The 27,997-nt window shown below is 44.1% G+C and overlaps 1 protein-coding gene across 5 annotated transcripts in view; it reads left to right on the forward strand.

The window, feature by feature from the left end:
• The window catches only part of elp1 (elongator acetyltransferase complex subunit 1), a 106,494-nt gene that overhangs the window by 66,188 nt on the left and 12,309 nt on the right, over positions 1 to 27,997 (forward strand). For all 5 annotated transcript variants that reach the window (XM_070887616.1, XM_070887624.1, XM_070887643.1 and 2 more), the window contains 15 exons: positions 1,038 to 1,111; positions 2,556 to 2,634; positions 4,681 to 4,760; positions 5,722 to 5,853; positions 6,646 to 6,731; positions 8,214 to 8,362; positions 9,665 to 9,788; positions 10,782 to 10,879; positions 14,498 to 14,699; positions 15,409 to 15,470; positions 16,658 to 16,720; positions 22,206 to 22,266; positions 22,564 to 22,677; positions 22,790 to 22,901; positions 23,303 to 23,430. In XM_070887616.1, the coding sequence (XP_070743717.1) occupies positions 1,038 to 1,111; positions 2,556 to 2,634; positions 4,681 to 4,760; positions 5,722 to 5,853; positions 6,646 to 6,731; positions 8,214 to 8,362; positions 9,665 to 9,788; positions 10,782 to 10,879; positions 14,498 to 14,699; positions 15,409 to 15,470; positions 16,658 to 16,720; positions 22,206 to 22,266; positions 22,564 to 22,677; positions 22,790 to 22,901; positions 23,303 to 23,430 (1,564 nt within the window). The remainder of the gene's footprint in view (positions 1 to 1,037; positions 1,112 to 2,555; positions 2,635 to 4,680; positions 4,761 to 5,721; positions 5,854 to 6,645; positions 6,732 to 8,213; positions 8,363 to 9,664; positions 9,789 to 10,781; positions 10,880 to 14,497; positions 14,700 to 15,408; positions 15,471 to 16,657; positions 16,721 to 22,205; positions 22,267 to 22,563; positions 22,678 to 22,789; positions 22,902 to 23,302; positions 23,431 to 27,997) is intronic.

A 27,997-nucleotide genomic window follows, 5' to 3' on the forward strand; every position in this document is an offset into this window, starting at 1 on the left:
TTTCCTTCCTATGGTCCTTAAATGCAGCAGGGCTGTTGGTACCCATAGAGTGTTGCCCCAACATATCACTACTTTCAACAGAATTGTTGGAAAGCTTTAAAGAATCATATAAAAATACAGCACAGAATTGCCATGCCGCCCATCGTGCCTGTGTCAGTGCTCTGAAAGAGCTATCCCATTAGTTCCACTCCCCTGCTCTTTCCCCATAGCCCTGCAAAATGTTTCTCTTTCAAGTATTACAAGGTATTCATAAAGGAAAGTTGTTTTTTTTAAAGAAGGTTGCTCGGGGTAGGAAATCTGATGGTGCTGCAGCTATATAAAGTGCTTTGATCAGGGTCTTTAGCCAGGGCTGCATTGGGTGGCTTTGGTTTCCGAGAAGCCATTCTTCATTTCATTATCATCAAATAAACTAAGCACAAAGGATTGCCTCAAAAATAATTGTTAGTGCTGTCTAGGAAGCTGACCTTAATCTTCATGATCCTGTGCTAGCTTTTCGCTAACTGCATGTATACTGATGGAGTGGAAATCCTCGTAGTTCATGGAGCACTGTGTTCAGGGGCCTGTTTGACCAGAATCAATGAATGAGACCAGAGGAGAATGGTGATGGGGAGATGTGAGGAGTGAAGAATTTAATTTCCCCTCTTTCCCCCCCCCCCCCCCCCCCCCCTGCTTTTCCATTTCCTGTTTTACTGGTTGAAAACAACATATACTACAACAACAACAACACCTTTAATGTAGTATAATGTCCCATGGTGCTTCATGGGAGTGTTATTAAATAAAATTTGACACCAAGCCTCGTTAGGAGATATATGGGGAGGTGACCCTAAGCTTGGTCAAAAAGTTGGTTTTTAAGGATCATCTTAAAGGAGGAGAGAGAGAGGTAGGGACGGAATTCCAGAGCTTGGGGCCTAGGCAGCTGCAGGCACAGCTGCCAATGGTGGAGCGATGAAAATCAGGGACGCGGAGAGATCTCTGAGGGTTGTATGGCTGGAGGACCTTATTTGGAATGAATTGAGAGTTTTATGTTCATTATGCAGATGCCACGTGGGAATCTGGAAGTTGTTCACCACAGAGCGTTGCTACTGGCCCAGGTCAGAAAATATCTGGACAGGTTTGTAAACATTAACACCAACTAAAATCAGAATGAGAGTTGTAAGCAAATTTTGAGTACAGGTTGAACCTCCCTTATCCGGCACCCTCGGTTCCTGGCCTGTGCCGAAAAAAGGATTTTGACGGATGAGGGTGGGGGGGGGAGGCGGCCCGAGGTGGGGGTGGAGGAGGTCGGCACCCCGGGCGGGCCCGAAGTCGGAATGGTGTTCGGTCACGTTCTGCGCATGCGACCCCAGCCGCCAGAATCATGCCGGACGAGGGGTGGTACCAGATAAGGGAGTCCTGGATAAGGGAGGTCCAACCTGTACTACAATGATTGACTCTGTTGCAGTTTCTGCATCCTTCTGGGAAGCTGTAATTGTTCTCCTCAGAGCAGAAAAAGTTAAGAGGAGATTTAATAGAGGTGTACAAAATTATGAAGGATTTTGATAGAGTAGCTAAAGAGAAATTGTTTCCACTCGCCAGAGGACACAGATTTAAGATAATTGGCAAAAGAACCAGAGGGGAGATGAGAATGTTTTTACACAGTGAGTTGTGATCTGGAATGCACTGCCTGAAAGGGTGGTGGAAGCAGATTCAATAATAACTCAAAAGGGGAATTGGATAAATACTTGAAAAGGAAATATTTGCAGGGCTGTGGGGAAAGAGCAGGGGAGTGGGACTAATTGGATTGCTCTTTTAAGGAGCTGCCGATGAGCAGAATGGCCTCTTTCTGTGGTATAAGATTTGATTAGAGTAACAGGCGAGTAAGAAAAGTGTCACTGCTGAGTACAGTATATTGAAGTTCTATTCAACTTCGAAACATTTGTGAGAGAATAGGAAAAGTTATAGGGTGGTAAAAATCTTAGGATTTACAATGGTTTCCTAATCTATCGCACTATTGCAAGGAGGAGAGAAATCATTGAGCTCTTCTCTCGCCAGTTGTAGAATGCCATTGACAAGCAGTCTGGGAACAATCTCTCAAGGATGGTGTCCTGCACAGAGAGACCTATAGAATAGAAAAATGTAAAATTAGTACAGTGAAACCTTTAAATTATGGACACCTTGGGGACAGGCATCAGCTGTCCTTTTTTGCACATGTCCTTATTTTCAAAATGGCTATTGTATGTACTTTTTTAAAAATCAGCAGATTACCCAGCATGCACAGTGTCAGAGAAACTGCTCTATCCTTGGGAAGGAACCGTGCAAACATTCAATCTGAGGTCGTTCAGAATTTGCAAGTGCCTGGTTTCAGGTTGCCTCTCGTTTTTTTACCAAGTTATTTGGGGGTCTCATTAGGTATTTGCTTTTTACAGGTGTCTGTTTTCTCGGAGTGTTTGTTTATACAGGTTTCACTGTATTTATTTTTTAAAAGACAGAAGAAAATATTGAAAGTTCTAGTAAGGCAATCATTGCAGTATGAACTAGTGAATGTAGATCCAACCTGTTCATTAACTTTTCTTTAGCCTAAAGTTCAAGGAAGCCTTTGAATGTATGAGAAAGCTGAGAATAAATCTCAATCTCATTTATGATCACAACCCGAAGGTGAGTACTTTCATCAAATCTTTTTAAATATCTGAGCTTTCATACTTTTTACCTTAATACCGCTGAGGGGAGGATTTTGATCCCCAAGCTATCAATGTAGTACTTTCCACCCAGTAACTGATGTGTTTTGGCAGTTCAGTTCTCTGTTTGTCCTCTTCTTTCCCATAGAAGACAAATGTAGCACTCACGTAGATCTGTGCCTGGTCATGCACCTGGGAACTGTATAAATGCTACTCTAGCATGGAGATTCAAGTCATTTGCTGATATGTGAGAGGGGGAGCGAGGCAGAGTCTCTTTGTGGTTGAAGTGGCTCGGAAATGATGCGGTTGGCGATGGAAGTTCAGAACGAAGCCATGCCTCTTAAACAATAATAGATTTGATAGAGGTGTTTATAATCATTAAGAGTTCAGATAGAGTAAATAAAGAGAAATTGTTTCCAATGGCTGAATGGTCACTAACCAGAGGACACAGGTTTAAGGTGATTGGAAAAAGGACCAGAGGCGAAATGAGAAAAAACTTTTTTATGCAGCGAGTGGATTTGGAATGCATTGCCTGATAGGGTAGTAGATACAGATTTAATAGTAGCCTTCAAAAGGGAATTGGATAAATACTAGAAGGAGAACAAATTTGCAGGGATATGGGGAAAAAGCAAGGCAGTGGGACTATGGATTGGTCTTCGAAAGAGCCGGTGCAGACTCGATGGCCTGAATGGCTTCCCTCTGTGCTCTATGAACTCAATCACATGTATCAGCCATTGGGACTTGGTTAATTGGGGTGTGTCCCTATGGGGAGAGAGAGTTCCCTATATTGGCAAAGAGAAATTCTACAAATGTAGAATTTTAAATCGTGTGGTTTGAAGACTTTTTAAAATAAAAACAAAGTGATGAGTTTTTGCACATTAGATTTCTGGCTGACTTCGGGGGGAAAAAAACTCCTGATTACATTTTTGAGAGACTTGAAACTCATGATTAAGATATCTGGGCCATCCAAGCAACTTCAGTACATGTCATTGTGGTTCTCAATGTCTCCACTCACCAAAAGAGAAAAGTCCAGAAACTGAAGTGACAATCTACAGTTAATGTTTGATTTACCCTGCAGAATATGTATCTTTTGCCGCCTTTATATTGGTGCAGTAACCAATAATTTTTTTTGAAGCTGATTAGAGAGTGCAACATTTAACGCTCTCGTTTCCATTGTGTCTGGGAAGATTTTTAGGGAGACTTTGAATTGTGAATGTGCTTGCTGCAGTGTACATGTTAAAGAAATATTATGTTTGCCGTGAACCTGTGATGTTCGGTATTCTGCGGCTCAAATCCTCACCATTGATGTTGGCTACACTTATGTTATTGTCATTGGATAGCACTAAGTGTGTCAGACTGGCCTTTCAGTCAGTCTTAAGTATCAGTACCATTTTCATAATAGGGAAGACATTGGAAATGTTACACTGCTCCTTTAGTGGTGGTGATGTGAGTGAGGGTACAATATAATGTGGGATTACTCCTTATTTCAATGTCAAAATTAAAGGAGGTAACATTACATATAAGGAAAGGGAGTCTTTAACATTTAAATTTCTCCTGCTGAACACACCTTTAATGAAATAATTTCTAGACAGCCAGAGATATTTGCTTAGATTCCCTTTTTTGGGGAGGTAACTTTTTTTTTCCATCACAATTTTTAATGGCTTTAGTGTTGTGATCCTTCAGTGTTGTAAATATGCTATAGACTGGGTAGGGAAAAAATGAAAGACTTGGATTTATAGAGCTCCTTTCACACCCTCAGGATGTCCCAAAGCGCTGTGCAGCCAATGAAGTGTGGCTTTAATCAGAATCAGCCATGTTCAGAATGTGAAAAGAGTCCTGTTCATGGCGGAGAAAAATGTTTAATTGATCCACAAATTGACACAGTGCACTGCACTGCTCCATGACTGATTAACACAAGGATAAAAATGGATTCATGCAAATGATGTACATTGTTCAGGAAGTTGGCTAGAGTTGCATTTATTTGTTGTGTAAATATACATTTACCAATACATCTGTTTGTCTTCAGGTATTTTTAGAAAATGTAGAGAACTTCTTGAAGCAGATCAATTCCATAAATTACATCAACTTGTTCCTGACTGAATTGAAGTAAGTGGTATTAAAAGTAGAAATAAATCGAAAAAGAACATGGTATTTATATAATGCCTTTCACGACCACAGGACATCCCAGAGCACTTTGCATTACATTTAAAGTGTAGTCACTGCTGTAATGTAGGAAACACAGCAACCAATTTGCACACAGCAAGGTTCCACAAACAGCAATGAGATAATGGCCAGATAATCTGTTTTAATTATGTTGATTGAGGGATAAATATTGGCCCAGAACACCGAGAATTCCCCTGCTCTTCAAAATATTAGCCATGGGATCTTTTACGTCCATCCGAGAGGGCAGACGAGTTCTCGATTTAATGTCTCATTTGCAAGACGGCACCTCCAACAGTACAACGTTCCCTTGGTACTGCACTGGGAGATTCAGCCCAGATTTCGTGCTCAAATCTCTGGAGTCAGAAGTTACTGTCAAAAGTATTGCGTTCAGATTCGAGACTTGAACTTTGTCCTTGTCAGGATTGTGGCTGAACTGAATCAAGAGTGCTCTGAGTAGCACGTTGAAAATGCAGGCTCCTCCCCCTCTCGATCTGCCTCTTGACCCCCACTCCAAACATCTCTTTTTTTTTTTTCCCACCACCCCACCCCCACCCCTCTCCCCTCATAATCTACCTAAATATATCCTCCCACCCCCATCTTCCTCCCTCCTTCCCCTCCCCCTAACTTGGCATTGCTCCACTGCTGGTGTCTCTACCGTCCGACTTTCCTCTCTTCGTGACGGGCACACTGCCTGACGGGTGCCGCCAGGTGTGCCCTGATAACACATGAGGACCAATTTTGCGTGGTCCCTTTGCGCATTAGTTTCGGCACTCATCCCGTCATTGTGTTATTCGGGTGCAGACTAGTTTTTAGCCCAATATTTGTTTAAAATATGAATCAAAGACAAAATATTCTTAATGCTAATGACAGCATTTCTTCTACATGTACCTCTGTTCTTTTCCAGAGAGGAAGATGTCACGAAAACAATGTACCCGTATCTCCTTAATTCATCAATTTCAGCACCCGAGATTGGGAATAAAGTGGACATAGTCTGTGATGCGCTGCGAAATACTATGGAGAGAATAAACCCTCACAAGTGAGAAAGACTTGCATTTATATAGCACCTTTCACATCCTCATTACGTCCCAATGCCAATGAACTACTTTTGAAGTGAAATGACTGTTGTAATGTAGAAAATGCGGCAGCCAATTTGCACACAGTAAGCTCTCATAAACAGCAATGAGATAATGACCATATCATCTGTTTTTTTTTAGTGATGGTAATTGAGGGATAAATGTTGTCAAGGACACTGGTGAGAACTCCCCTGTTGTTCTTCAAAATAGTGCCATGGGATCTTTTACGTCTATCTATTATAGGACATACGGGGCATCGGTTTAACATCTCATCTGAAAGACGGCACTTGCGACAGTGCAGCACTCCCTCAATACTGCACTGAGGTGTCAGCCTAGGTTTTGTGCTTGAGTCTCTGGCTTAGGACTTCAATCCACAACCTTCTGACTCAGGCGAGGGTGCTACCCACTGAGCCATGGCGATACTAATGGTAATGGTTGTGTTCGGTGTAACTGGGATAATTATTTAATTCCGCCTACCGAACAAGGTGCTGCACCTGAAGGGAGCATAAGTCGGAAAATCAGCACTGCATTGTTGTAGCCCTATTGCTGACTCGCACTCCCTTTGAGCACAGATCCCCAGTGAGATCCTAAGGTCATTGAATTCACCCAATTATCCACACTTTACATACTTTAGAATGGCCATTCCTTCGAAAGGGATTGTGATTTTTTTTTTTAATTACATTTACTCGTCATTCTGCACTCAAAACTGTAAATCATTCCTTTCAAAATGTACTTCTCTTACCTATTTTATGTAGATACAGTTTGTCAATACTGACTTGCCACGTGCGAAAACGTATTCCTGAACTGGAAACAGCTCTTCAGAAAGTCCATGAGCTAAGAGGTAACATTTAAATCATTCAAACAAAAATTCAGATCTATCCCAGTGCTTTTCTAATGCAGATCGCGAGTTCATAATATTACGCCAGAGGGAGCCAGTCCATTGAAATCAATAACAGAAGGAGTTAAGATACCGATCTCATATTTAATGGCGAAACAGGCTCGAGGGGCTGCATGGCCTACTCCTGTCACTATGTTTCTAAATGCCTGTTCCTCTTCCTCCATAGCATGGCTTTGTTACCTCTTATAACGGCCAGAATTTGCGCTCGGAGATTTCCCACGGGCAGATGCCTCGGATTGCAAAAATTTCTACGAAAGTACCTGGTGGTCCTGGAGGTTCGAAGACTTGTGGTCCTGGGCCTCTACATGAAGGCCTGTGTAGAGACCCAGGTATTCCAGGAGCGTATGCGCTTCGTACACGTCCCTGGGATCACTTAGGCCAGCCCAACCAATCAAAATGGGGGTATTCCCATTCATACTTATGGTAAGTTCAGTTTCTACAGAGCTGCTATAAGTATGAATGGAAATACCCACACAAACACATTAAATAAATACATTTAAAAAAATACATTACCTATTTAAAATTAATTAAAATGCAATTTAATTAAATATTTTACACAAAAAAAATGTTTTTAATATATTTTAACAGGGCTAAAAATAAACATACCTTAATGGACAGGGTTTTTAATACATAAATGATAACATTTTATTTTTCTATTTTTTAAAACTCTTATGCTAGTAAAAGCAGGCCTTAGGACTTTCGCTGGGCAGAAGTTGGGCAAATAGTCCAACTCTTCGCCCACGAAGGCCCTTTTCCTCTGGATGCGTGCGATCTGTCAAGAGGATTCTTGACAGATCACAAGTTCCAGCTTTAGGCGCATGCGCTTCGTACACCTAAACCCAGAACTTGTGCAACCTCTACAGGCGCGTGCACAGTTCGGACTTGCCCATGGGGGCTGCAAATTCAGGCCCATTATTAGAACACCTGCTATTCTTGCCTCCTCCAGAGTTGGCACTGTAACCCCTAAACCCAACCGGTGTTTATGTTCACGAGCCTCCTCCCACCCCTCTTCATCTGACCCCAACTGCATATCCTTCTTTTCTCTCTAATGCATCTATGCTATTCGCATTAGCCACTCCATGTGGTAGCGAGTTCTACATTCTCACCACTCTCTGGATAAAGAAGTTTCTCCTAAATCCACTATTGGATTTAGTAGTTACTATCTTGTATTGATGATGCTGGTATTCCTAAAACAAGATGACAAGAACTTATTTTTCTTCTTGCTCAAGAGATGCCCTTCTCAGCCTCTTGTAACAAACGCAGCCAGCACAAACACGATGGGCCAAATGGCCTCCTCCTATGCTGATTATGAATATGTACACCTCTTGACTAACCATGAGAAATGCCACAGGATGATTCACTTGTAAATTAAAATAAGAATGCTTTTCCCTCCCTCGTTTCTTATTATAACTCTCCCTGTTGCAGTGAATCCTCCATCTGACCCTGAGGCAGTCAGCGCCGAGGAGGCCCTGAAACACCTCCTCTTCCTGGTGGATGTTAACGAACTATACGACTATGCAGTGGGCACATATGACTTTGATCTTGTGATGATGGTGGCAGAGAAATCGCAAAAGGTTGGCGTGTTTTCTTGTATTTTATTTTTAAACTCTTATTTTTTTTTAGGGAAGGTCGGTCATCTTTTGCCAATCTCTCGAGCAGATGCCACCAACGGTGAATAAAATAGGAGAGACGGCAAAATCAATCAAAATGTTAGCGGTTACACACAGTTTAAAATATTAAAATTGGAAAGGTTGTAGACTATTAAAAGTGAAAAGAAAATAACTGCAAATGTTCAAATCTGAGGTAAGAAGAAAGCTGTAAATACATGGCAGAGATCACAGCTTTGAAAATCACAAAGTTAACATGCAGGTACAGCAAGCAATTAGAAAAGCAAATGATATGTTAGCTTTTATTACAAAGTTATTGGAGTACAAGAATAAAGAAGTCTTACTGCAATTATATAGGGCTTTGGTGAGACCACATCTGGAGCACTGTGTACAGTTTTAGTCTCCTTATCTAAGGAAAGATATACTTGCCTCAGAGGGAGTGCAACGAAAGTTCACTAGACTGATTCCTGGAGGGGTGGGGATTGTCCTATGAGGAGAGATTGAGTAGACTAAGCCAATATTCTCTAGAGTTTAGAAGAATGAGAGGTGATCTCATTGAAATATATAAAATTCTTACAGGGCTTGACAGGGTAGATACTGGATGTTTCCCCTGGCTTGGGGAGTCGAGAACCAGGGGTTCACAGTCTCCAAATAAGGGGTCATTTAGGACTGAGATGAGGAGAAATTTCTTCACTCGAGGGTGGTAAATCTTAGGAGTTCTCTACCTCAGAGGACGGTGGATGCTCTGTCGTTGAGTATATTCAAGACAGATTGATAGATATTTGGATACTAAGGCGATTGAGAAATATGGGGATAATGCAGCAAGGTAGAGTTGAAGTAAATCAGCCATGATCTTATTGAATTGGCTTGAAGGACCAAATGGCCTACTCCTGCTCCTATATTTCTTGTGTTCTTATGAAAAATAGTTAAACTATTTTAGGTCAAAACCCTTTTCCATTGCTGAAAATTGTAGGCATGGTTTCCTGCCTGCTGCTCTCCAGGAATGGATTTCCTGACCTCAGCTGGTGAGGCACAAAGCAAAGATAAGACGCTTCCTTGCAGGGAGAGAAATGGGAACCAGCAGCAGAGACCTCCAAGCCGGGGTCTCGACATTCCTGTTAGTAGGATTAGGGAATGCAGTGGCTCGGCAGGAGGAGGACAGGACACCAACAAGAAAACCTTTAATAGCATCAAATCAAATAAAGCTTTGAAATTGACCTCGAGCATGAGCTGGTTCATATATACGTGAATGCTATTTTCTTGTTTTAGGATCCTAAGGAATATCTACCATTTTTGAACAAATTGAAGAAAATGGAGACCAATTACCAGCGATACACCATAGATAAATATTTGAAGCGGTACACAACGGCTGTCAATCACCTCAGTAAATGTGGTAAGTGCCGCTTCAGAACATTGAGTGCATCAGGATTTGAAGTTTAATCTGCTCGATTCAGAAATGAAGATATTCAAAGGGTGAAGGGAGAGTGGTGTGCAGACTTAATTGAAGGAATGTGTCACCCAGTACATGTTTGAACGTATATGTAGGAGGAAGGGAGCATTGGCTTTGAAATCCATTTTTCGACATGTGACCATGTTTGGCATTGCAAGGAAATTCTTTTGAACTTTGTTCAACAGATCAATTGTTTTTTTGGAAATGAGAATGTATGTGGGCTTGACTTGCATGATTAATCAAGTCTTGATCAATCAAAACCTGTTTTTGCTAGAATTATGTAACTAACTTCATGAATTCCACATGATCTAAGTCTACTGCAAGTTGCCAATATTATGAATCATTGTCAGGCTGGTTAATATATTTTATTGTGTTGTATGGAGTAATGGCTTCCTGGCACTGATTTACATTCCTAAATGTAACAAATTGCATTTACATAGCGCCTTTTAACGTGGTAAAACATCCCAGGGTGCTTCACAAGAGCGATATCGGACAAAATTTGAGACCAAGCCACATAAAGAGATATTAGCGCCATCAAAGGTGCCGTTTTTCAGTTGAGACTTTAAACCAAGGCCCCACCTGCTCTCTCAGGTGAGGTATAGATCCCATGGCACTATTTTGAAGAAGAGCAGAGGAGTTATCCTCCATCTCCTGGCCAATACTTACGCCCCAATCAACGTCACTGAAACAGATTATCTGGTCATTATCATATTGCTGTTTGAGGGACTTTACTGTGCGCAAATTGGCTGCCGTGTTTCCGACATTAGCGTCTACACTTCTAAAGTAATTATTTGGCTGTAAAGTGCTTTGGAACGTCCGCAGGTTGTGAAAAACACTATAACCCACAATTTATTCCTCATCTGTATGCTTTTGCATGTTGTAATAAGCTTGCGCAGCACAGTATTGTTCCACTAGCCTGGTGTCGTTTTCTTTCAGGTCCTCAGCACTTCACTGAGCTTCTAAACTTGGTAAAGGACCAACAGATGTACAATGAAGCCTTGAAGTTATTCCTGGTAAACAGTCAAGAATACAAGGTATGATGAAAAATTTGTCTCCAACTGAAACCACTGAGGTTTATTGAAGTTCAGGGACTTGTTAAACAAACGCAACTTTAGCCAAACTGTATCGAAGTTTACTTAGGAGCCGTCGTCTTCAGCCCTTGGCACCAATTCCATATCCTTTCCTGGCCAGACTGAACAAAACTGTTCATAACCTCAGCGTCCTAATCGGCCTTAAGCTGGGCTTCCAACCCTGTATCCTCTCCAAAACAAAGACCGTTAACTTCAACCTCCATGACATCGCCTATCTCCGCTCCTACCTCAATGTCTGAAACTTTCACCCAGTTCCAGACTCAACAATTCCAGTGATCTGCTCGCCGGCCTCGCATTTTCCACCCTCTGTAAACTTCAGCACATTCAAAACTTTGCTGCCCATATCCTATCCAGCTCATCCATCATCCCCTATCATCCCTATCCTCGCTGACCTATATTGGCTCCCAGTCCCCCACTGCTAAAAAAGCTTTCAAATTCTCATCCTCCTGTTTAAATCCCTTCCTGGGTGCAATCGCTCGCTCTCTTTCCCTCCCTCTCTCTCTTTTCCCCCCCCCCCCCCTCTCTCCCCCCCCCCCCTCTCTTTTCCCCCCCCCCTCTCTCTTCCCCCCCCTCTCTCTTTCCCCCCCCTCTCTCTTTCCCCCCCCCTCTCTCTTTCCCCCCCTCTCTCTTTCCCCCCCCCTCTCTCTTTCCCCCCCCTCTCTCTCTTCCCCCCCCTCTCTCTTTTTCCCCCCCTCTCTCTTCCCCCCCTCTCTCTTTCCCCCCCCCTCTCTCTTTCCCCCCCTCTCTCTTCCCCCCCTCTCTCTTTCCCCCCCTCCCTCTCTTTCCCCCCCCTCTCTTTCCCCCCCCTCTCTTCCCTCCCCCCCCCCCTCTCTTTCCCCCCCCCCTCTCTTTCTCCCCCCCGCCCCTCTCTTTCCCCCCCCCCCTCTCTTTCTCCCCCCCCTCTCTTTCCCCCCCCTCTCCCCCCTCTCTCTTTCCCCCCCCCTCTCTTTCCCCCCCCCTCTCTCTTTCCCCCCTCTCTCTTTCCCCCCCTCTCTCTTTCCCCCCCTCTCTCTTCCCCCCCCTCTCTCTCTTCCCCCCCTCTCTCTCTCCCCCCTCTCTCTTCCCCCCTCTCTCTCTCCCCCCTCTCTCTCTCCCCCCCCTCTCTCTCTCTCTTTCTCTCTCTCTTTCCCCCCCCTTTCTCTTCCCCCCCTTTCTCTTTCCCCCCCCTTTCCTCTTCCCCCCCTTTCTCTTCCCCCCCTTTCTCTTCCCCCCCCTTTCTCTTTCCCCCCCCTTTCTCTTCCCCCCCCTTTCTCTTCCCCCCCCTTTCTCTTCCCCCCCTTTCTCTTTCCTCCCCATTTCTCTTCCCCTCCCCCTTTCTCTTCCCCTCCCCCTTTCTCTTCCCCTCCCCTTTCTCTTCCCCTCCCCCTTTCTCTTCCCCTCCCCCTTTCCTCTTCCCCTCCCCCTTTCTCTTCCCCTCCCCCTTTCCTTCCCCTCCCCCTTTCTCTTCCCCTCCCCCTTTCTCTTCCCCTCCCCCTTTCTCTTCCCCTCCCCCTTTCTCTTCCCCTCCCCCTTTCTCTTCCCCTCCCCCTTTCTCTCCCCTCCCCCTTTCTCTTCCCCTCCCCCCTTTCTCTTCCCCTCCCCCCTTTCTCTTCCCCTCCCCCCCTTTCTCTTTCCCCTCCCCCCCTTTCTCTTCCCCTCCCCCCCTTTCTCTTCCCCTCCCCCCCTTTCTCTTCCCCTCCCCCCCTTTCTCTTCCCCCTCCCCCCCTTTCTCTTCCCCTCCCCCCCTTTCCTCTTCCCCTCCCCCCCTTTCTCTTCCCCTCCCCCCCTTTCTCTTCCCCTCCCCCCCTTTCTCTTCCCCTCCCCCCCCTTTCTCTTCCCCTCCCCCCCCCTTCTCTTCCCCTCCCCCCTTTCTCTTCCCTCCCCCCTTTCTCTTCCCCTCCCCCCCCTTTCTCTTCCCCTCCCCCCCTTTCTCTTCCCCTCCCCCTTTCTCTTCCCCTCCCCCCCTTTCTCTTCCCCTCCCCCCTTTCTCTTCCCCTCCCCCCCTTTCTCTTCCCCTCCCCCCCTTTCTCTTCCCCTCCCCCCTTTCTCTTCCCCCTCCCCCCTTTCTCTTCCCCTCCCCCCCTTTCTCTTCCCCTCCCCCCCTTTCTCTTTCCCTCCCCCCCTTTCTCTTCCCCTCCCCCCTTTCTCTTCCCTCCCCCTTTCTCTTCCCCTCCCCCCTTTCTCTTCCCCTCCCCCCTTTCTCTTCCCCTCCCCCCCTTTCTCTTCCCCTCCCCCCCTTTCTCTTCCCCTCCCCCCCTTTCTCTTCCCCTCCCCCCCTTTCTCTTCCCCTCCCCCCCTTTCTCTTCCCCTCCCCCCCTTTCTCTTCCCCTCCCCCCCTTTCTCTTCCCCTCCCCCCCTTTCTCTTCCCCTCCCCCCCTTTCTCTTCCCCTCCCCCCCCTTTCTCTTCCCCTCCCCCCTTTCTCTCTCTCCCCCCCCTTTCTCTCTCTCCCCCCCTTTCTCTCTCTCCCCCCCTTTCTCTCTCTCCCCCCCTTTCTCTCTCCCCCCCCTTTCTCTCTCCCCCCCCTTTCTCTCTCCCCCCCCCTTTCTCTCTCCCCCCCCCCTTTCTCTCTCCCCCCCCCTTTCTCTCTCTCCCCCCCTTTCTCTCTCTCCCCCCCCCTTTCTCTCTCTCCCCCCCTTTCTCTCTCTCCCCCCCTTTCTCTCTCCCCTGCCCCCCCTCCTTTCTCTCTGTTCCCCCCCCCTTTCTCTCTCTTCCCCCCCCCCCCCCCCTACTTTAGGAATTTTCTGCGACGGGTTAATTATGAGACAGTGGTCAGAGCTCGGTGGTAAAGTAATGGCAAAAAAGTTAGTGGATGGATCCTGTATAAGGGTTGTAAATGATATTTGTTACTGAAAAGGAATACGATTTTTTAGATGAACCTTATTTGCAAAATTGCTGAGTGCGTAATGTGGTATATAGTGGTGCGAGTACAATTCTCAAATACAAGAATAAATAACATTTACGGATGGAGAATGGGCGAGCATGGTGTCTTCTAAGTCTATACTTAACAGTTATCAGTAACCTTCTGTGAAAGCTCAGTTATGAGTCTTTAACATGGTACAAGAACTGAGAAATTACAACTATCGGAAAAGATTGAACAGCTTGGAGCTTTATTTAGAAAAGAAAAGACTTAGAGGAGATCCGATGGAGGTCTTTCAAATTATGAAAGGGTTGGACAGAGTGGAGGGAATGTTTCCACCTGTGGGAAAATCCAAAACTAGGGGCCATAAATACAAGATAGTTACTAATAAATCTAATAAGGAAAATAAGGAGAAATTTGTTTACTCAGAGTGGTTAGAAGTGGTTAAGGCAAATAGCTGAGATGCTTTCAACAGGATACTGGACGAGTACTTGAGAGTGAAGGGAATAGAAAGATATGCTGAAAGGCTGAGATGAGGTAGGTGGAATGGGAGGAGACACGTGTGGAACATAAACACTGCACAGGCTAGTTAGTTTGACTGAGCTGTTAATTCTATGTAACACTCGATTAATGAAGGTATAGAAAATGCCTCCAATTTTAGTGAGGAAGTCAATAATCCAGAGTGTCAGCTATGAGCCTGCTTTTGGTTCCCTTTTCATTGCAGAACATCAGTATTGCATACGGCGAGTACCTCAGTGAGAAGCAGTACTATGAGCAGGCGGGGCTAATCTTTGCAAGATGCGGAGAATGCGAAAAGGCATTGGAAGCCTTCCTGCTATGCAACAGTTGGCAGCAGGCTTTCTGTATGATCGCACGGCTCAATTACACTGAGGACAAACTGGTTAGCATGGCACGGACTATCTCTGGTAAGGACTGGGATATGTAGAAATACTCTGAAGCTTGTCTTAAAGGGTGCATTGGGTCTGCATACTTCCTTTTTGTCTTTGGAGCCTGGGTTGAACTGATGGGATGGAGGTGTCCTCTCTGGCTTGTTTTTCTTGTGTGAAGTGAGCTTAGAGAGTGTCAAAGGAACAAGGAGGCCATTCCGACCCTCGTGCCTGCTCTGCCATTCAATTAGATTATGGCTGATCTGTACCTTAACTTCATCTACCCGCCTTAGTTCCATATCCCATAATACCCTTGCATAACAAAAATCTACCAATCATAGTTTTGAATTTTTTAAGGTGGGAGATAGGAAAAGAAAAGAGTTCCAGATTTCCAATACCCTTTGTTTGAAGAAGTGCTTCCTGACATCACCCCTGACCAGCCTAGCTCCTAAATATCAGTCACTTCCCAGTCGTTATATCACTGCAGCTAACTACCCAGCCAATTCTGCCTGCCTTTTACAATGTGGGTCAGCGCAAGATGTCACACTGGGTCAGTTCTGAGACTGCATGAGGGACTTTTATTCTGCGACTGACATAACTAAGATTGCTGGCAGTGATTATTTAAAAAAGTGGGATACTATTCCATCAAAAAAAACACCTTGATGAGCCCAAAAGTAATGTTTTAATAACAAAAGAAATCCACAAGCTGTGTGAAGTGAATGAGATGTGTGTCTGTGTTGTTTTCCAGGGAGATTGATGGAGCAGCGGAGATATTCTGAGGCTGCCTTGATCCTGGAGCAGTACGCTAAGGTAAATTTACTTCTGTGTTTCTTTGGCAAATTGAAAGAGGTGGCCTCAATTTCAGCAGCCGCCAGCAAACTAGCCTGTTCAAAATGTTGTTGCAATGTAACTGAGGAGGCGATGAACCTTAAATATTAAAATTTCTATCAAGACTTCTTCCAGGATAGGCGGGCGGCCGATATTTAAGGCTCATCGCCTCCGCAGTTACATTGCAATAACATTTTGAAGGGTTTTGATAGAGTAAATAAGGAGAAACTGTTTCCAGTGGCAAGAGGGTCAGCAACCAGAGGACACAGATTTAAGGTAGTTGGCCAAACAAACAGGGGCGATGAGAGCAAAAATATTACGCAGTGAGTTATGATTTGGAATGCACTGCCTGAAAGGGTGGTGGAAGCAGATTTAATAATAACTTTTACCGGGAAATTAGATAAATACTTGGAAGTTGGAAAATTTGCAGCGCTATGGGAAAAGAGCAGAGGAGTGGGACTAATTGGATAGCTCTAACAAAGAGCTGGCACAGGCCCGATGGGCTGAATAGCCTCCTTCTGTGCTGTAAGATTCTATACACTTCCACCTGGTTCTCCTCGAGCCTTGCAGGGAGTTCATTCAGTAATGCTATGCTGATTTTCATACTTTAGTCAGGCCGGGTCTAGATCCTGAGGAAACCCCTTGGTTAGTTTTCCTGGGACATGTTCCAGACCTGGCTCAATTCCAGTGATGTGTGGAGAATGCCTTCTCTGAGAATGAGGAAGGCCATACAGTGAAGGTAACCTTCCCTTTTTTCATTTCATGTGACTGTTTTAGAAAAGTATACTTTAACTCTAATCCTGAATAAATATGTAATATTCACTCGAAAGTAATACACATTTGGGAAATATCCTATTCGAGTTCAGCTGTTTATCATTCTTGCCTAAGCACCAACAACTTACTTAGTTCCTTTAACGTAATAAAATGTCCCAAGGTGCTTCACAAGAACGTTATTAAACAAAATTTGACACCGAGCCACAAAAGGAGATGTTAGGGCAGATGACAAAAAGCTTGATCATAGAGGTAAGTTTTAAGGAGCATCTTAAAGGAGAAAGAGGTTTCGGGAGGGAATTCCAGAGCTTAGGATACTAAAGCACAATAAGTGTCCACTGCTGTGTGTGGTTATTGCGATGGATTCTTTTGAGAACTTTGTCCTTATTTTGCAACAGGACTATGAGGAAGCCATTACGTCACTTTTGGAAGGTGCTGCCTGGGAAGAATCACTAAGACTGGTAATGTTTTTAAATAACACATCATTTAAGGTGGCTTGTTCATAAAGAGGAGTTCACAAATTTGTAATTTTCAATTACTATTTCCTTCGTTCTTTTTTACTATATCAAGGCAAAAAAGTACAATTTGCATATTTACAAGTTGTTAAGAGTTTACACAAGGAGTATCTTTTTAAAATAAATAAATCCCTGCTCCAATTTTGTGTTCCCCACCCCCCCAACCCCCATCATGCTGGGATACATCCCACTGGTGTGACCCACCCTCCGGGAATCTCTTGTTGTTTGACATCCCAACGCCTCAGTCAGGAACAGCAAGTTTATCCAAGACTGTTATACTCTCGTGAAGTAAACTGGGTAATCCATTGTTCCCCATTGAACAAGGCCTTTGTAACATTTTATAAACACATTAAAATCTCTGCCTGCAGAACACACAACTGTACACCTGTTGGTCGTTGTCATCCGTGCATCAGCATGCACATCTACTCACTCAAAAAAACATTTTTTAATCATTGTTTACAGTATGTATAGTCAGAACTGCTATAATTGAACATGTTTGAATTTTAAGATTGGATTAATCAGACATTGGTGCAGACTTGTGCTGGATGTAAATACATAACATTATTATAATTCCATCTGCAGAATAAGGGGTTTGCGTAGCACTCTAATCTCTCGTGTGTCTCACATCAGCTTGGCTAAAAGACTGTTTACCTTGACTCTGTCCTGACTATTGCACCCTTTGACTGTCCATTAATTTAAAAATGCATCTCTGAAGCAACTAGTGTAGGTCTGCAGGATACCAATTAAGGCTGTGATTTCAGATGCACTGGAACATCAACAAGAAGACCATCCAAGCTGGGGGATAAGGGCACATTTCCAGAGCCAATGCTCTCTCAGGGCTGACTCCCTGCATCCCTTTCCTCCCTGGAACTCCGTCACTTCTAATTCCCTTTACAGCCTTCTGGACTCAACATTGAATTCAATAATTTCAGAATATAACCACTGCTCATATTATCCTGAACAGTTGGTAATGATTCTGCTGTTGCCATTTAAGGCTCCTCGAGACCCATACTTGTCTCATTACCACCCCTTTATGCCTTGCCCATCATCGCATTTGTCATTGAATCTCCACTGCCCTCCACCCTATCACTGATCTTCCCTTTTGTTCCTCCCCCCTCTCCCTTTCCCTGCCTCTGTACTAGCTTAAAACCTATTACATCTCTAACTTCTTCTCGTTCTGATGAAAGGTCACTGACCTGAAACGTTAACTCTGTTTCTCTCTCCACAGATGCTGCTGAGTATTTCCAGCATTTTCTGTTTTTATTTCTAATTCCCTTCCACCACATGCCTGAATCCGCATATGCCCTCCCCCAGCCCAACCCCAGTTTCTCACACTCGAGCATGTAACCGAATCTCCTGATCACTCTCAGCCTGCCTGGCTCAGATGCCTACCATTGATCAGGTTTATCTTGCTGAGGTCCTCATGCCTCTTAACAAAAAAATGTAAAAGATACAAATTCAACAAATAGAAATGTAGAAATCGACAGCACAGAAGTAGGCTATTTCGGCCCGTCGTGTCCGTGCTGGCTGACAAAGAGCCACACGGCCCTCGGTCAGCATCCCTGAAGGTTACATATAAACCTATGAACAATGGCGGAAAGGTAAAGAGCACCCAGGCCAACCAGTCCGCCCCACACAACTGCGACACCCCTTGCACCAAAACATTCTACACACCACCCCAACAAGGGAGAGGCAAAAACCAGTTTAAAAACCCAAGCCACTTGGGGAGAAAAAATCTGGGAAAATTCCTCTCCGACCCATCCAGGTGATCAAAACTAGTCCAGGAAATCACCTTGGCCGTATTCAGTTCCCTACAGTCCTTACGATCGTATCTGCGCCAGCCAACAAGAGGTTATCCAGTCTAATCCCATTTATCAGCTTTAGGTCTGTAACCCTGCAGCTTTCGGCACTTTAAGTGCCCTTCCAAGCACCTTTTAAATGTGGTGAGGGTTTCTGCATCCACCACCCTTCCAGGCAGTGAGTTCCAGACCCCCACAGCCCTCTGTGTGAAGAAGCCTCCCCTCAAATTCCTTCTGAACCTTCCACCAACCACCTTAAAACTATGCCCCTTTGTAATTGACCCCTGCCCTTACTATCCACTATATCCAGGCCCCTCAAAATGTTGTCTACCTCAATGAGGTCTCCTCAACCTCCTCTGTTCCAATGAGAACAAACCCAGCCTATCCAATCTGTCCTCCTAGCTAAGATTCTCCATTCCAGGCAGCATCCTAGTAAATCTCCTCTGCACCCTCTCTAGTGCGATCACATCCTTCCTATAATACAGCGACCAGAACTGCATGCAGTATTCCTCCAGCTGTGGCCTAACCAGAGTATTATACAATTTAAGCATAACCTCCCTGCTTTTGTATTCTGTGCCTCGGCCAATAAAGGCAAGCATTCCGTTTGCCTTCTTAACCACCTTGTCCACCTGGCCTGCTACTTTCAGGGATCTGTGGATAAGCACTCCAAGGTCCCTTTGTTCATCTACACTTTTAAATGGCCTACCGCTTAATGTGTATACCCTTTCCTTATTAGCCCCTCCAAAGTGCATTACCTCACACTTCTCTGAATTAAATTCCATTTGCCACTGCTCTGCCCACGTGACCAGTAGATTGATATCCTCCTGCAGTCCATGACTTTCCTCTTCATTATCAATCACACAAGCCAATTTTAGTATCATCTGCAAACTTACTAATCATACTCCCTGTATTCAAATCTAGATCATTGATATATACCACAAAAAGTAAGGGACCCAGTACTGAGCCCTGCGGAACCCCACTGGAAATATCCTTCCAGTCACAAAAACATCCATCAACCATTATCCTTTGCTTCCTACCTCTAAGCCAATTTTGGATCCAACTTGCCACTTTTGCCCTGGGCTTTAACCTTCGTGACCAGTCTACCATGTGGGACCTTATCAAAAGCTTTGCTAAAGTCCATATGCACTACCCTAATTGATCCTTCTGGTTACCTCCTCAAAAAATTCAATCAGGTTAGTCAAACACGATCTTCCCATAACAAATCCATGTTGATTGTCCCTAATTAATCCTTGCCTTTCCAAATGTAGATTTATCCTGTCTTGCAGGATTTTTTCCAATAATTTTCCCACCACTGAGGTTAAGCTGACAGGCCTGTAATTACTCGGCCTATCCCTTTCTCCCTTCTTAGCAGTCCTTTGGCGACATGCCAAAATCCAAAGAGGACTGGAAAATGATGGTCAAGGCCTCTGCTATTTCCTCTTTTACTTCATTCAATAGCCTGGGATGCATTTCATCCAGGCCTGGGGACTTATCTACTTTCAAAGCTGCTAAACCCCTTAATACCTCCTCTTCTATGTTTAGTTCATCCAGAATATCACACTCCTCCTCAATAGCAGTATCTGCATTGCCCCTTTCCTTTGTGAAAACAAATACAAAGTATTCATTAAGAACCATCCCAACATCTTCCGTCTCCACACAAAGATTACCTTCATGATCTCTAATACCCTTTCTTTAGTTACCTTCTTGCTCTTAATATATTTATAGAACATCTTTGGGTTTTCCTTAATTTTACTAGCCAAGAATCTTTCATGCTCTCTTAGCATTCCTAATATCCTTTTTAATTTTACCTCTGAACTTTCTATATTCCTCTAAAGATTCTATAGTATTTAGCTGTCGGTACATGACATAAGCTTCCCTTTTTTTCTTTATCCTCCCCTGTAAGTCCCTAGACATCTAGGGGCTCTAGAATTGTTATTCCCACCCTTTTTCTTTAAGGGCACATGGTTTGACTTGAGCCTTCCAGATATCCTCCTTGACTGCCTCCTACTGTTCTGACACTGATTTACTCACAAGTAGCTGTTTCCAGTCCACTGTGGCCAAATCACTCAACTTAGCAAAACTAGCTTTTCCCCAATTTGGGACTTTTATTCCACGTCTATCCTTGTCCTTATCCATAACTAACTTGAATCTGACTGAATAATGATCACTAGCACCCAAGTGCTCTCCCACTAATACCCCTTCAACCTGCCCAGCTTCATTCCCCAAAACTAAATCCAAAACCGCTCCCTCTCATGTTGGGCTTGCTACATACTGACTAAAAAAGTTCTCGAGTGCATTTTAAGAATTCTGCACCCTCTATACCCTTCACGCTATATTTGTCCCAATCAATATTAGGGTAGTTACAATCCCCTACTATTACTGCCCTATGGTTTTTGGACTTCACAGCAATTTACCTACATATTTGCTCCTTTATCTCATTCCCACTGTTTGGGGGTCTATAATACACGCCCAGCAATGTGATCGTCCCTTTTTATTTTTCAATTCGACCCATATGGCCTCATTTGACCCCCCTAACACATCATCCCTCCTCACCACTGTAATAGTTTATTTAATCAATACCGCGACGCCCCTCCGCCTTGTCTTAAAAATCTTATAACCAGGAATATTGATCTGCCAAACCTGCCCCTCTTTCAGCCATGTCTCTGTAATGGCTATAATGTCATACTCTCAAGTGTGCTCTTAGCTCATCCGCCTTATTCACTATACTCCTTGTATTAAAGTATATACCATTTAGCACAAGAAGACCTCCTTGATTACTACTTACTAACCCTTGTTTCCTCTGTCTTACAGATTTACTTTCTAAATTCTTGCTATCCAATTTCTGCTTTACTTCCTTCACTATTGAATTTGTTCTCAGATTCCTATTCCCCTGCCAAGCTAGTTTAAATCTCCCCTACAGCACTAGCAAAACTCCCCACGAGGATATTGATCCCCGCGCTGTTGAGGTGCAACCCGTCCGGTTTGTATAGGTCCCATCTCCCCCTGAAGCGGTCCCAATGCCTCAAGAATGTAAAACCCTCCCTCCTGCACCAACTCTCCAACCATGCATTCATCCTCTCTGTCCTTCTTTCACTGAAGGAATCGGGTAGAATTAGTAACAAACAAATAGGAAAAAGTGTACCAAGTGAAACAAAAGTGGGAGATAAACTAATACAGAGATGACAATGAGAGAATGTGAAAGTCGGAAAGGAAGAGTGGCAAACTAATAGATACAGAAATAATTGGAGAGTGAAACAGACACTTGCAGGAAAATAATTTTTTTTTAATTCTTAGTGGTCAGTGCCAGGAGATCATTGCGTGACACAGATGTATACGGTAGACAATGCTTGCATTAGCTGTATTGTATATAAGAGAAAAGGAACTTGCATTTCTATAGCGCCTTTCACAACATCAGGACGTTCCAAAGGGCTTTACAGCCAATTAAATACTTTTGAAGTGTAGTCACTGCTGTAATGTAGGAAATGCGGCAGCTAATTTGCGCACAGCAAGCTCCCACAAACACCAATGAGATAATGACCAGATCATCTGTTCTAGTGATGTTGGTTGAGGGATAAATATTATCCCGAGTAATAAAAAAAAATTGATGAAACAAATTTGTCTAATTTTCCTAGATTTACAAGTACAACAGGACTGATATTTTGGAAACTAACCTGAAGCCTTCCATATTGGAAGGTAGGTGATGAGTTCTCTATCTTTTGCGAAATGCTCCGCTGGTGAACTTGCAGTACAATCCTGAATGAAGTGCATTAACGGGTGATTTCCGTATCAGATTAATGTAATTTTTCCTGAATATTATTTCTCAATGGTAGTCGATTGCTTTGCGGAATTTGAAGTGGAGATGATCCTAAAGCGCTTGTACATCAATGTTTTAATTGTTAAATCGAGGTTATATTGCAAAACTGCATCTAGTGGAAAAGGGAAAATTGTACAAATGTTTAGCTTTGTTCTGTCTAATTTTTTCCCCTCCAGCTCATAGTAACCACATGACATTCCTAGATTCTCAGAAAACCTTATTTATTCGACATAAATCCCGTCTGGCAGTTGTTCGGGAAATTAAAGAAAAGGCACAGGAAGGATTTTTAGGTAACTATGGCAAAAATACCTCACTTAAGTATGCGACTTGCAAACACGATCCAGTAAAAAAAAACTTAAAAAGAGATAGAAATTGTGACTTCTGTGTTTGAATATTTTTTAGATGAGGAGGTGGCTGATGGGCCAGACACTGATCTCTATTCAGAAGCTAGCAGTTTGCGGTCAGCAAGTGGAATGAGCTCCAAATACTCGCACAGTAACTCCAGGGTCTCGGCGTAAGTTTGAAATTAATATTCCCGACCAATGCTCCCATTAATTTCTTTTGGGTGCGCGGCCCCTTTTAAGGGGCTTCACGGCCTATTCAAAATACCGCGCATGCCGTATTGAAAACCAGTGAGCCAGGTACGTGGGAGGTCTAGAGCGTTGCATGGATGCAAAGATTAAAGGGAACATGGCTCCCGACTTGAAAAAATTCCAGGGATATGGGGAAAGAATGGGGGAGTGGGACTAACTTGATTGCATTTCGAAAGAGCCAGCACAGATTCAGTGGGCCGAATGGCTTCCTATGCTGTACTAATCTTTGATTCTTTGTGACTGTAAGCCCGTATTAACACAGCAGTAACAATGTGAGTCTATGAGCTATCGTGCAACCAATTTGTGCATGTTAATTTCACAGGCGCAGTTCAAAAAACCGCCGCAAGGCAGAGCGGAAAAGGCACAGCTTGAAGGAGGGAAGTCCATTGGAAGACATTGCGTTGTTGGAAGCATTGGGAGAAATTATATGCACCGTGGACAAATTGACCGGTATTCCTATTCATAAGAACATAAGAAATAGGAGCAGGAGTAGGCCATTCATACCCTCGAGTCTGCTCCACCATTTAATAAGATCATAGCTGATCTAATCTTGGGCTCAGCTCCACTTCCCTGCCCACTCCCCATAAACTTTCACTCCCTATCATTCAAAAATCTGTCTATCTCCACCTTAAATATATTCAATGACCCAGCCTCCACAGCTCTCTGGGGCAGAGAATTCCACAGATTTACGACCCTCTGAAGAAATTTCTCCTCATCTCAGTTCTAAATGGGCGACCCCTTATTCTTAAACTATGCCCCCTTGTTCTAGATTCCCCCACGAGTGGAAATATCCCCTCTGCATCTATCCTGTCGAGCCCCCTCACTATCTTATGTTTCAATAAGATCACCCCTCATTCTTATAAACTCCAATGAGTATAGGCCCAACCTGCTCAACCTTTCTTCATAAGTCAACTCTTTCATCTTAGGAATCAACCTAGTGAACCTTCTCTGAACTGCCTCCAATGCAAGTTTAAATAAGGAGACCAAAACTGTACGCACTACTCTAAGTGTGCCCTCACCAATACCCTGTACAGTTGCAGCAGGACTTCCGTGCTTTTATATTCCATCCCCTTGCAATAAAGGCCAACATTCCATTTGCCTTCCTGATTACTTGCTGTACCTGCATACTAACTTTTTGTGTTTCATGCACAAAGACGCCCAGGTCCCTCTGTACTGCAGCATTTTCATAGAATCATGGAAGTTTACAGCATGGAAGAAGACCATTTCGGCCCATCATGTCCGTGTCGGCCAACAAGAGGCTATCTAGCTACTTTCCAGCTCTAGGTCCGCAACCCTGCAGGTTACAGCACTTCAAGTGCACATCCAAGTACTTTTTAAATGTGGTGAGGGTTTCTGCTTCCACCACCCTTTTGGGTAGTGTGTTCCAGACCCCCATAACCCTCTGTGCGAAGAAATTTCCCCTCAAATCCCCTCTAAACCTTCTACCAATTACTTCAAAATTTTGTCCCCTGGTTGTTGACCCCTTTCAATCCACTATATCTCGGCCCCTCATCATTTTATACACCTCAATGAGGTGACCCCTCAGCCTCCTGTTCCACGAAAACAAATCCAGCCTATCCAATCTGTCCTCATAGCTAAGATTCTCCACTCCTCGTAAATCTCCTCTCTACCCTCTCTAGTGCAATCACGACCCTCCTGTAATGCATGACCAGAACTGCACGCAGTACTCCAGCTGTGGCCTCTCCATTTAAATAATAATTTGCTTTTTTATTTCCTGCCAAAGTGGATAACCTCCTTTCTGTCGAAATCTCGACCTCCGAAAAGAATGACTCCGACACTTACAGCTCCGGTAGAAGTTTCCTTTTTAATTTACTTGCTCGCAAGGGGTAGGTCACACTCAGTCAAGGGCTAAGTGAACACCTCCGAAATGGTTCAGTTTAACAAGATATTTATACAGTAAAACCAAAGTTCTGGCCTCTCCCTGTGTACTGCTCTGTCTCACAGTCAGTGAATACAGATAAAGAGTTAATTACTATATCCTGGTCCTGACATGGTTTACAGATATTTCCTTTTGTCAGGGTAATCAGGAAGCCAAACGGCCATTACTCCATGAGTCATAGGTAATGGGCTATCACCTGTCTTGTATTGTGTCAGGATTGTTTCAATTTCCTGGTCAGTTTATCTGTTTGCATCAAATGGATGAGGTCTCGGAAAGAGTGGGGTGACATGGAACTCCTGTAGTGTAGACAATAGGAGAGCACCATGGGGGGTTACTTGTCTCAGCATGACTTGTCTCCTAGCTGTCTGATGGCCATCAGCCATCTAACAGCAGGTTTAGCTGTTTATGCAAGCTGACTGCTAAAATGCAGAAAGTTCTGGAAGGGCCAGGACTCCATTTTAATCAAAAGGCACACAAATACCGTATGGTATCAGCTTAGATAAAAATACTTTCCACATTCCCCCATTTTGTCCTTCACAAGGACAACTCAATCCATTCTGATCTTGTACAGTCTCTCCATTTCCATTTCCACACAAGAGCCTTCAGCAGTTGTTGCTACCATAACTCTAGCCGTGGTCTCGGTAGGTAACATAGTTTCTCCCACCCTGGCACAGCAACACTTAACGATGACAAATAATAGATACAGGGCGAAGACTATCAGCAGGAATATGATCAAACCCTGTACCACAGATTTCCCCAGGGCTCACAACCATCCCGATGTTTTCAGCTAGACTGCCGATATCTTCTGATTTATCTGGGATATACGTACAGCATTCTTCACCTATTAATGCGCATGTTCCTCCCTCCTTGGCTAGGAGATAATCTAAGGCCATACGATTTTGGAGAGCCACTGTTCGAATAGCTACCATTTCGTCATTTATCCCTTCAAAGGCTTTGGAAGTTGCGTTGGCTACTGATTCTACTAAGTTAGCCAGTTCCCGTAACTGCCATTCGGTCGATGCTATTCCATAGGGTGGCACCATTACCTTGAATATTCCGTTTAGCCACGTCAAATCCCGTTTAAATCTGTGGCTTCCATAGGCCTCCCTTAGAGTCCTTACTGAACTGATAAGGGGTACCACATATCCTAAGTAACAGGACCCTGTCCAGTTGGCTGGTAACCATGGGTAGGCTTTATGGCCACAAATAAAGTAGGTGCAATTATAGGGCGTCAGCTCCTGGTCCTTTAGTCTATCCCTACTCGAGTGGTCTCACCTTCCCACCCTTCACCCGGGGCTTTGTTATGGACCGTTGTCCAGCCAACGGTTGCTATCTTTCTCTCAGTGGGATTAGTTGTGGCTTGCCATTTAGTCATTTGGGAACACTTGCTGCGTCCCATTTCTGGTCCTTTCGTTTCATTACTCACTAGGCATATTATACCTTCAGGATTTCTTATTCTGGGAGTAATGCTTAGGAAAGGAGGCTGATGGTTATTATCATAATTGGGCTGGTACCATCCCTGGAAGGCTGTAAGTTTATACCCTGCCGACCTCCATTCTGTTTGCTCCTTCATTTCTGGCCCCTTAGTTAGTTTTGTCCTGTTTTGCACTGTCAACCATTCTACCACCATTTCTGATTCGTTAAAGGGGACAGATCTCAGGGGAATACCCTCCCTGGAGTGGACAGGTACATGGGAACATATCCAACAACTCGACAAGTTTCTTTCTTGAGCATACCTATGACTCAGTGCCATAAATACGTTTACGTGCAATTCCCTTCGGTGGCGGGTCTGTACCCCTGGTGTAATCAATAATGTGAAGTAAAACCTTGTCAAGCCCAGCACCATCAGTCCCCATAGTCCATACAGTTCCTTATTCAGTCTTCCCTTTTCTGTTCCTCTGATTCCTTCGTCCCTTCCTCCTGGTCGGGTGCCCGTTTGCAATGGGATGCGTGGATCCATGTTGGTCTTTCCTTTACCTTGATTGCAGTATTGGTCGCCAGCAAGACCTGGTATGGTCCTTCGAATCTTGGCTGTAGACTGCTTTTTCTTTTAAAAATCCTGATGTAAACGAATTCCCCTGGCTCCAGGTTATGACACTTCCCTTCCGCTGGCTTGACTTGGGCTTCCTTTACCTGTGAATGAAAGCTGGAAATACATTTGGTTAGTACAATACAATAATTCAACATATTTCCCTCCATTTTGTGGATGTCCATTTGTTTTGCAGTAAATGGTGCTGTAAAAGGTAGTCGTTGGGGATGTCCCATAACTATCTCATGCGGTGACAGGCCTGTTGTTCTGTTGGTTGCAGATCGCATTACCATCAAAGCTAAGGGCAGCAGTTCTGTCCATTTCAGTCCAGTGTCATTGCATAGTTTTGCCAGCTTATTTTTAAGCATTCCATTATATCTTTCAACAAGTCCAGCTGATTGTGGATGATAACTGCAATGAAAACGTTGATTAATCTGTAAAGCTTTATACATTTCTCTTATAACAGTTCCCATGAAATGTGACCCGTTATCACTAGAAAGCTTAACAGGGATTCCGAAGCGCGGTACGATTTATTTTAACAAACATTTAACAACAGTGGTGGCATCGGCCTTTTTACATGGAAAGGCTTCAATCCATCTAGAGAACACATCTACAATAACTAATACATACTTGAATCCCATACACATAGGTAATTCAATAAAATCCATTTGTAAATGTACAAAAGGCCCGACTGGATTTGGGTGGGAGGCAGATTCTACTTTTTCCGTCTTACCCGGATTCATTGTCTGACAGGTAACACAATTTTCACAGATTTGTTTTGCAATTGCCGAAATACCTGGTGCATACCAAGTTGCCAAAATATAATCTGCCAGTCCCCCTTTGCCTGCATGTGTGAATGTATGAACACATCGGGCAATCCATGGAAGTAAGGATCTAGGGGCCACCACGCGGCCGTCATGGTGAACCCATATTCCTTCTGGATTTTTATAACATTGATCCTTCGTCCAGGTCACCATCTCCTCCGTACTGGCCTGTGTCTGAAAGGCCAGCACGTCATTAATAGTGGGTGGCGGGTCTGAGCAATTATTTTTCCTTAGTGGGAACAATGACACCTGCATCCCCCCTTT

The sequence above is a fragment of the Pristiophorus japonicus genome, chromosome 1, assembly GCF_044704955.1.
Source record: "Pristiophorus japonicus isolate sPriJap1 chromosome 1, sPriJap1.hap1, whole genome shotgun sequence".
Classification (NCBI taxonomy): Eukaryota; Metazoa; Chordata; class Chondrichthyes; family Pristiophoridae; genus Pristiophorus; species Pristiophorus japonicus.